Source organism: Impatiens glandulifera, chromosome 9 (genome assembly GCF_907164915.1).
Source record: "Impatiens glandulifera chromosome 9, dImpGla2.1, whole genome shotgun sequence".
Taxonomy (NCBI): Eukaryota; Viridiplantae; Streptophyta; class Magnoliopsida; order Ericales; family Balsaminaceae; genus Impatiens; species Impatiens glandulifera.
The window spans coordinates 20,966,990-20,977,856 of record NC_061870.1 but is presented as its reverse complement, the minus strand read 5'-3'; the positions used below and the strand labels follow the sequence as shown (position 1 = coordinate 20,977,856).

General features: G+C 26.3%; 1 protein-coding gene across 1 annotated transcript; it reads left to right on the top strand.

Moving 5' to 3' along the window:
- Positions 1-6,456: 6,456 nt before the first annotated feature.
- Positions 6,457-10,286, top strand: LOC124914408 (probable hexosyltransferase MUCI70). Its single transcript, XM_047454950.1, has 7 exons — positions 6,457-6,851; positions 6,951-7,130; positions 7,212-7,283; positions 7,372-7,571; positions 8,474-8,889; positions 9,619-9,803; positions 9,877-10,286. Exons 1-7 carry the CDS (start codon positions 6,776-6,778, stop codon positions 10,248-10,250), a joined length of 1,503 nt encoding a protein of 500 aa, XP_047310906.1. The 5' UTR covers positions 6,457-6,775; the 3' UTR covers positions 10,251-10,286.
- Positions 10,287-10,867: the final 581 nt, after the last annotated feature.

Sequence of the window (10,867 nt, the reverse complement as noted above, 5' to 3'; positions counted from 1 at the left end):
ATTCAAGCCATCGTATAATAATAATAAAAATAATTATATATTTTTTATTTTTACTCTATATTTATTTATATGTATGAAATAGAATAAAAAAAATTAGGTCAAATTTATCTTAATTTTTTTAAATTAAAAATTAATGTTGATTAACAAATATAGCATAAAATGTATGAAATATCTATTCTATTTTTCTTTCCTAAAGTGGCTAATAATATTTATGTTTATAAAAAATAAAGAATTACCATTCATGTTTCAAAATGTTTTATGTTTTAAAGAGAAAATAATGAATTAGAAGAGATTTCACATATCTCACCCAAGATAGTTAAAATAGGAAGACATTTTGTTGAAAAATATTTGATTTAGTTTTTTTTTTTGAACATGTCAATTTAATTGAAGCGATTTATAAAGAATAAAAAAAAACAATAAAGTGAGAAGAAATTTATAGAATTTCTGTACGATTTTCAATTGATTTCGATAAAGCTTTCTCACAATAAATATATTGAATTCATGATATTGTAATAATAGAAATATATAAGTTTAAAAAAATGATAAAAACGTGTTAATAAATCTCTAGTACAATGATAAAGTATAGTTGTTCGGTTGCACCAGATAATATAAACTAAAGAAAAATGGAAAATGGACTAGGATTACATAAAAAAAAAAACATCAATAATATGACCTAATTAAAATAAATTTCATTTTATATCCAAAGATTATAGAACAATAAATTTTTTATTCAATCTTTAATATATTGTGCAGTAATATTACATATTACTAGAATTTATATTAAAGGGGAATTTATGAATAAAATATTGAATATAGTTATGTTAGGTGGAGTACTTTTTAAAAAGATGGTATTTTTCTAAATCTTTTCAAAATTGCATCATTTTTTTTATTTAATAATCACAATTTTGGTTAGGTTACCAGCAATATCTCATTTATTTTATAAGTTACATATAAAAAAAAAAATTCAAATAATATAAAATAACATTTATATAAATCAAAATAAATGAAAATCTTAACAATAAATAGTTTGACAAATTTACATAAAGTCAAAATTATAATGAAGAAGATTCATTGATTATTATATAATTTCATGAGGTATTATTTGGTTAAGAAAAGATATAATATAAAAAGTATATATATTATATATGTTTTTATTTAGTTTAAATATATTAATAATGTAAGAATATTTTCTAAGTTTGAATTTGATATGAGATAAAAAAATAAAATACGTTTTTGCCCTTTAAATTAATATAATTTATTTTCCTTGTTATTTTATTTTGTTTTAATTCATTTTTATTATTATTTTATTAGGGTGTGTTTGGTCTTAAAAAATGTATTGAAATTAAAATTTGGAGTCAAAATTTAATTCTTAAATTTGGTATACCTTTAATATTATGAAATATAATTAGTATAAAATTCAAATATTTCAAATTATATATATATATATATATATATATATATATAATAAAATAACTTAGTATTTTATTATTTAAAATAAGATTAAAATTTTAAATTGATAATTATTTTGTAAATTTAGGATGTTATATATATATATATTTTAATTTAGTGAGTTAACATTTTAATATATATATATATATAATAAAAATTAAATTTAAAAAAAATATAATTCAACGTGTCAAATTAACATTTTAATAAAATAGAAATATATATTAAAATTATTTTTATTATATTATATTTTTGTTAAGAAATGAAATTGAATTATAATTTTATAATTTTCTACTTATGAATTGAAATTTAATGACGATTCTCTTAAATTGAAATTGAAATTAGAATTTACGATGTGATCCAACCCATATTCTTATATATTATAATATTTTAATTATTATATATTAAATAATTATTTATTTTTTTATTTAAAAAATATTTTAAAGATTTTTAATATAATAATTACAGGTAATTATAATATATATAATTTTATTTTATTCATTAAATATAATTTATTTTAATTAGTTTGATAATATTAATTGATTACATAAAAATACTTATAATTTTAAAATAATAATGATATCATTATATTATATTTTTTAATTTTAAATATTATTAAACTAAATTTGTTGTTATTGTTTGTATAAATTATGATCTATAAAATATAATTTTTATACTTGTTATAACCATAATCATCCACAAAATAGATAGATTTAGGGGTGTTTCATTATTATTATTATCGTTTTATTTATAATAATTAATATGAAATTTCACTTTTCAAAAAATACATAATATTAAAATTAAATAAATTATAATTAAGTACTTATATTATATTAATTTAATATATATATATATATATATATATATATATATATATATATATAATCAATATTTGCTTTATAATAAGAAGAATATAAAATGAAGAGATATAAAAATATTTTTTCCATAAAATTAATTACAATTTTATTCCTCATACATGAAGACATATAACTTGTACCAAATAGAGTAATTTAACAAATCCATGACAAAGGCATCGTACCTTGAAGATCAAAGCGACAAAAGAGAATTTCAAAGAGAATTTCTAAGTTTATTATCAGCATTTAATTTTACTGATTCAAATAAAATTGACAGATCAATATTACAATAAGTTAATTAATTAACAAAAAAAAATAGTTATTTCACATTCATTTCAATCACTATCACCTATAAGAAATTATTTGAAAACTATATTTTATTAATCAATTAATATTTCAATCAAAATATATATAAAATAGTTGTTATTTTATATATATATATATATATTTGTTATTTTAAATGATTAAATCATAAAATAGTTTAATTATTAAAATAATTTGATTACATTAACCATTTTTAAAAATAAAATAATGAATTAAATTCTTTCTTCAAATATTATAAAAAACAATTATGTTTTTTTTTTGTTTATAATTAAACTTATTTGATGTGAGTTCTGTGAATTATTATTGATATTTTTTTTTATTGAATTTAAAAAAAGCAGGCATGATCCAAACTTAAATTTAAAGACTTATTAGTACAAATCTTATTGATAAGAGATTTTTTAATTTTCTGAATAATAAAATATTTAAAATTGTTTAATTATTACCAAATAATTACAATTAATAGAAGCAAGAGACAGCTTTCTTAGTGATGCATGCGTGGGAAAAACTGCTTGTAAATGAAGAATATTAGAAGCAATGAATAAGCATAGTAAACAATATATCTGATATATGGAAGAAACACAAAGACACGTCTTATGAATAGACAGTTGATTACATAGAAAATTCAACGCCTCGTTTAAATGTGATAGAATTAATTTAAATTTTCAACCTAAAGATTACAATTTAAATTTTCAACCATTAATTCAACCTAAAGATTATTTATTTAAATAACCCTGAGTGCTTATAGTATTTTGGTTATTTGAGAATTTTGTAAGTAAATAAGTTTTTAAAAAAAAATTAAAAATAAAAATTTAAAGACTAACAAAAATAAAAACAGATAAAAAAAAGAGATGAAATAAAAAAAGAAAAATTAATATAAAAATAATAAAAATTTTAAGAATGAAATAAATTTAAATAGTCTAATTAATGAAAAAGATTGAGAAAGAAAATATATTAATATTTAATTAATAAATATATAAATAAAAAAATAAAAAATTAATTATGATTTACTAAAAGAGACTAGATGATCATATTTTTAATACGTATATTTAAATAACATTTTATTAGTATATAAAAAGAAAAGTATATAAAAAGATAATAAGAAAGATAAATTTTATTATTTTTTTAGTCAATTAGATTACGTCACGTCATGTTATTTTCTCAATCATTTATTTTTCAAATTCTCTCGAGTCTTAATCATTTCGGTTAGATTAAGTTAAAAAAAAATAATTAATTAAAAGGGAAATAATTAATTAAGTTTAATTAAAAAACGTTTTAATTGATTAAAATGAATTTAAGATAATAAAACGAAGTTTAACGTCGTAGTTTTGATGATGGGCTGATAATTGAATAAAACTAAGTTCTACAAATGTTTAATGCGCATGTAAAGTTAATAAGGCGTTGACAGCAGGGTTGACAACAGCAGAGTCGTCGTCAACACCCTAAAGAAGCGTCAACATCAGCTTTGCTTCAGCAGCAGTCTGAAAAAGCGCTAGAAGCAGCCTTGCTTCAGCAGCAGTCTGAAGAAGCGCTAGCAGCAACCTTGCTTCAACAGCAGTCTGAAGAAACAAACAACAGTGTTGCACCAACAACTATGTTGCGCTAACAGCCGAGTAGCCAACAACAGTGTTGCGTCAAAAGTTGTGTCGCGCTAACAACAGACTGCCACATCAACTTAAGACGCAAAAAATGTACAAATGTCACGTACACGATTATTCCACTAGCCCACGCAGTACTATATAGTACACCACGTTTTACCGAATATTCCGCGCACTATCATCCTGTAAGCCACGATTCCAACAGATATTATTTATGTGTACTATCCCATACACATGACATACAACCATCAGAAAGCTGACACATATCTACGAATGAGATTCGACCATTGATACGCTTCAATATAAAAGGGCATCAGAGTACAACAATGAATCCTCTCAGTCAATTCATGATCCCTAAATCTCTGAACTCTCAGTCAATTCACGATCCCTGAATCTTTAGACTCTTGGTCAATCCAAGATCCTTGAATCTCTGAATTCTCGGTCAATTCACGATCCTAAATCGCTAGACTCTCGATCAATTCACAATCCCCGAATCTAGACTCTCTGTCAATTCACGATCCCTGGATTTCTAGACTCTCGGTCAATTCACGATCCCTAAATCTCTAGACTCTCCGTCAATTCACGATCCCTAAATCTCTAGACTCTCGGTCAATTCACGATCCCTGAATCTCTGGACTCTTGGTCAATTCATGATCCCTGAATCTCTAAACTCTCATCTATAGTCTCTCGATCAATTCACGTATCCAAGAATTAAATTCAACAGTTGCTACGTTATATATTTTGAAAAATCGTGACAAGCTCTTAAATTTTTTTAACAATTCTAACAATTTCTCTTGACAAAATGTCTTTTATAATGACTTTGAAGTGATTTTTTTTTTTATTGTATTTTTTAAATTATTTTGCCACAGTCAAGTAAATAGACAGATTACAACATTTATTTTGTTTGGTGTTCAATATAATTAAAAAAAATAAAAATGTAAATGTTGAGTTCAAATCTTTTAAGGTTAAAATTTTCATATTTTTAACCATATTAATTTTTTTTTTGACAAACAAAAAAAAACAAACGTCATACATTTGGAGTGATTTTTAATTTATATTTTAAAACTCAATTGATATTTAAAGCTCGAACTTAAATTGTTTTTACCAAATAGTGTTTAAACTTTAAACTTTAAATTGTGCTATATAAATCTTAAAATAATATATATTTCTTAGCTTATTTAAATTTCTTTTAAATGAACAAACATTTGTTTTGTTACTTTAAGGTAGTTTTTTTAAACTAATTTATCACATTTATAAAAATATAATAGTTTTATTTCTTTTAGATTTTTTCCAATTATTTTTACACAATTCATAATTTTTAAGACATTCAAATCGCATTGGGTAGTTTGAAATGCATATATACTGAAAAAATATTTTATTTAAAACACAAATAAATCTAAATTGTAAACGTTACAAAAAAAAAAAAAAAAATTATGTTGTTTGAAAGTTAGGTAAAAAATAAATACCAAATATATTTTTGAATTTTTTAAAAAACTTTTCTTAGATCACACATATTTTTAGTTATCAAAATCACATAAATAAATTAGAATAGGTAGATCTAAAAAAAATACTGAATCTATAAAAGTACAATAAATACGAAAATATTATTTTATTTATAAATGTAAGAAGTTAATTAGAAGAAAAAAATAATACATTTAAGAAGATAAATGTTTTATTATTAAAAATAATCTTATGAGCTTGTTTGAGGAATTGGTTTTTTTGGTTTGTTTGGATTTTTTTTTCTTTTTTCTATTAGAAGTAAGAAAAAATTGATTTTTATTTATTTTTGATCAAATTATTTTTTATCTTTAAATTTTTATTTAATAGTTAATTTATATTAAAGAAAAATAAAGAATAATTTTGATATTTTAAGAGATAAATAGATTGATTAAATTAATGATATAATGGTTAAGTTTTGAAATAAAAACCGAGTTTTATCTCAATAACCCATTCATCGAATAATCCATTCATCAAACAAGTAATAGGTTTAGTCTAATCTATCAAACACTTCACAATATTTAATTTGTTTTATGATTAATTAATATAACTGAAAAATAAAAATATGAAAACTCAAACTCTCAAATAATCAATTTCAAATCTAATCGTCATATTACAAAATTGCCCCTAAAATAAATTGTAGCATTTACCGTACATGAATATTGTACATAAGATGAGGGGCTGATTTTGTTTTCATACAACCTATTACGAATGAATGATCTTCATCAGTTAGCTTCCTTCCTTCATGTAAATTCGAAGCTCCGATTCTGATCCAGAAGTCGTCAAATCCTTTTTGAATCAAACCATCAGTGATCCTCCGTAAAATCATCAGTCGGTGGGTGGGCATTCTTCAGTTTTAGACAAAATCGAATATCTTAGAGTAACCGGATCACACTTCAGTAAATACAGTCGATGAGCCAAGATCTCAGTTTTTTCCTGATTCATGAGTGAGGATTGTTCGAGACTGTCTCCAGATCCAGAATCTTTTCACTTACACTTCATTCTTTGATTTGGATCTCTCTCTCTATCTTCATCTCAAGAAGAACTTTGGTGTGAAACATGGAAACCGAGTACCAGAGGTCTGTTTCACTAGTAAACCGACGAACTGAGCGCAGTGCTTCCAATCAGAGTAAAGGTAAATATAAAATTGAAAAACCCTTCTTTTTTTGTTGGAAGTAATGCATATTTAGATGATATTTGGAATGAAATTATGAATGTGATGGATTGATTGCAGAAGCTGAAGGAGGAATATTTTCGCCTGGGAAATCATCTTCAGGTTTCCCACTTAGGATTATATGGAGGAGAGGATTTATTCGTTTGGTTCTTGTAGGAGGAATGGTTTGGATGTTGATTATTCTTTGTGTATTGCTCTTTCAAATTTGGTCTTGTCAATCTTCAATTGCCTTATTCTCAGGTACTTAATATACAAGTGAGAATCAACTTATTATTGTAAATGGTTATTCTGAATCTTGTTTTGGTCTTGGAATGAATGCAGCTATTTGTAACAGAGAAAGCAAGGTGTTTACTATGTTAGACTCACTAGGACTTGTACCAAAGGCTCCTCATCGTAAGTCCCTCGCCTAGTAGTTCTTTTGGAGTTCTTAATTGAGTTGTTCTGGGATGACAGCATTGTTACATTCTTCTGTTTCAATCAGGTTGTTCGATTCCCGTTGTTGATAATCCTGACAAAGTGGCTATACCAGATAAAAGAACTCCAAACAAAGTTATTCAAGAGCTGTCTTATGTAATGGAGCCCGGGGTAGCACTTAATGGGTCACAATCACCTCAGCTATTTGGTGGGCATGAAAGCTGGTTTCAACGAGAAGAGAGCTTTAAAGTAAAATCAACCATGAAGGTGAATATTTGTTTTTATGGGTTTATGAAAATCACTAGAAATAGGATATTTTTGTATGAGTTGAGGTTATTGGGCTAAAGTTATTGTTATAAATCAATGACAAGTAAAAGAAAGAAAACAACATTTTATATGGAAACCCAAGATGGAAAAAATTCATGGGAATGAGAAGAGTTTCACTATATGTTGAAAATTAGGTTACAAATACAGATTAAGAGAAAAGAAAGAAGAACAAGAAAAAAACCTAGCCAAGATTTTTTTTTGTAAAAGTCCATACCCTGTTACAACAATGTTCTGTGAAATTTAGGTTTTCTTTTGTCACATTGCGGGCCCAGCCAAATCCATTATGGTCACCAAAACTCTAACAATTACCTTCTTAGGTTCTTTTAGGGTTTGGTTGTCATTACCTAATTGTTTTGCCTAAGATATCTATATTTTGTATCTCACACATACTAGATCCATAGGTCCGAGGCATTATAATGGTGTATCATAGCCACCTCTTGAATCCTGTGGGAACAAATACCTCGTGGGTCACTTCTAGAGTTCTAATCGGCGATGAGTGTGAGACTAGTAAAGGGGTGGCTAAGTTGGGAGATTATGTGTCCCGCATTTGGGAATTCATGTCCATTTAGAAATACTTTTTGGATCCTCATTAAGATGAGAAACCGTTAGTAAATTTATGAATGTGTCTAACAAAGTTGTGTTTTCAAATGTGATACGTTTGGATCTGAATGAGATACTTCACAATTTCCGAATTTTTTTAAAAATGATTTACCATCTGGACCCGGATCTAGAATCAGAAAGTGTTTCCAAATGGGCTTACTTTATCAAGTACCTTTTACGACTTGAGTTGTAGTGGCTTCATTGGATTTACCTAAGTAGCTTTTTACTTTTTATTGCTTTAGGTACATTGTGGTTTCATCCCAGGTGGTGGTGCAGAAATGGATGAAAAAGATGTTAAGTATACAAAGAAGTGTAAATTTGTGGTAGCTTCCGGAATCTTTGACGGTTATGATACACCTCATCAACCGTCGAATATTAGCTTACGATCTCAAAAGCTCTTTTGCTTTCTGATGGTGGTTGATGAAGTATCTCTTGACTTCATCAAGAACAATGTTACTGTAAGAAAAGATAGTGATGGTGGTCAATGGGTTGGCATGTGGCGTTTGATTTTACTTAAGAATCAACCATACGATGAACCGAGAAGGAACGGGAAGGTCCCCAAAATATTAACCCACAGATTATTTCCTCAAGCAGAATATAGCATCTGGATTGATGGTAAAATGGAGTTAATAGTGGATCCATTACTTATTCTTGAAAGGTATGTTCTTCATTGTTCTTGATCATTAGGGTCTTGTTTGAGATGTGTTATTTGAGATTAATTTCAAATAACTTATTATCCAATCAACAATCTACTTGTCTAAACATCAAAATACTCTCTATTTATAAAAATATTACTTTTATTTATATATCTTAGGCCTTGATTGATCTGTGTTATTTGAATTTAATCTCAAATAATAACCCCCTAACAAATCACGACATTCAAATCTTTAACCAAAATACTCTATTTCATTAAGAAAAACGTTATATTTTTATACCCTTCATGTCTTTTTACCCAAATAACAAATAGGTTATTATGCTGTTTAACTACCACTTGGTTATTCAAATAACCCTAGATCAAACAAGACCTAACATGCATCTGCCTTCTTTTTTTTCATTACATAACCCATAGGCCTTGTTCTATCTAAAATTATTTGAATTTAATCTCAAATAACCCACTATCCAATTGTTAATTCCTCATAAAATCACATCATTCAAATTATTAACCAAAATATTATTTATTTCTTTGAAAAAAATCATTATATATTTATATCCACAATGTCTTTTTACCCAAATAACTTACATTGAACAAACAAGAACAAAGTATTTTTGCAGGTTAATTAGGTTATTTGGAAGTAACCTAGATCAAACAAGGCCTAGCATGCATATGGCTTATTTTTTTTCATTCAAAGTGATGATTAGTTTGAGGTTAATGTCTTCATTGAATCAGATACTTATGGCGGGGAAAGCACACATTTGCAATTGCTCAACACAAGCACCATAAGAGTATATACGAAGAGGCGGATGCAAACAAACGTAGGAAACGATACGCTCGACCTCTTATCGACCTACACATGAAAATATACAGATACGAAGGGATGGAGCCTTGGAGCCCCGAGAAAAACACCATTAGTGGTAAAGGACCGAAGCCCTTCAATAATGTTGTTTCTTTCTCAAAACCATATTAATAATTTTTCATGAAACGCAGATGTTCCTGAAGGAGCGATCATTGTGAGGGAGCACACAACAATGAATAACTTATTCAGTTGCTTATGGTTCAACGAAGTTGACCTCTTTACCCCGAGAGACCAGCTGAGCTTTGGATTCGTCGTCTATAGACTAAAGGGAATGTTCAATTTCTTTATGTTCCCTAACTGTGAGTACAACTCTATATTCATATTGCACAATCACACTAGAGAGCATTCTTCGAAAGTAGAATGGGTGAAGTCGTTGGATGAGTTAAAAGGTGACAAAACAGGTTTGAGAGAGAGTCGAGGTGGATTAGGGTTGTGGACACCATATCCGGGTGACCTTAGCTCGATTGTATTACCATCTGTTGTAAGAACATCTAAAGCCGGTTAATTTTTGTTCAAAAATATTTTTTTCCTTTATTGTTACACAAAACCATTTTTTTTTATATAATCGTGTTGTGTTTGTTAAATATGGATTAAGCCGAAAACATGTATGAGAGTAAAGATTTTTTTTTATATAATCGTGTTTGGATACAGTGTTTGTTAAATATGGATTAAGCCGAAAACATGTATGAGAGTAAAGAGTTTGTCTTCAAACTTGTATAAATGTGTGTTTTCAAATTGTAATGCAAAAATAAAAACAATAAAATAATTTTGAAAGATGAACAATGTGTTATTGTTTAGAGTAAAATATGAAATAAGGTAGTTAAAATTGTTCTAAATTAAGTTATTAGAAAAGGACCAAGGAATGAATGATTATTTGACTTCAAAAGAAGTAAAATGTGTACCTTTTTGGTATGTATTATTTGGTCATAATTATATTTTTAAATTGATAAAATAAAACTAATTTTACTTGTATTCTATATAAAAAAAGCATGAAAAGTTATTAAAAAGTCGCATCTTGCTAAAAAACCGTTATCGACTCGCACTTGTATCAATGCGTTTTTACTATAAAAAAAAATTGAATTTCATTTTCTGAAAAAACAAGGTTTGTTAAACCTGTTGGAA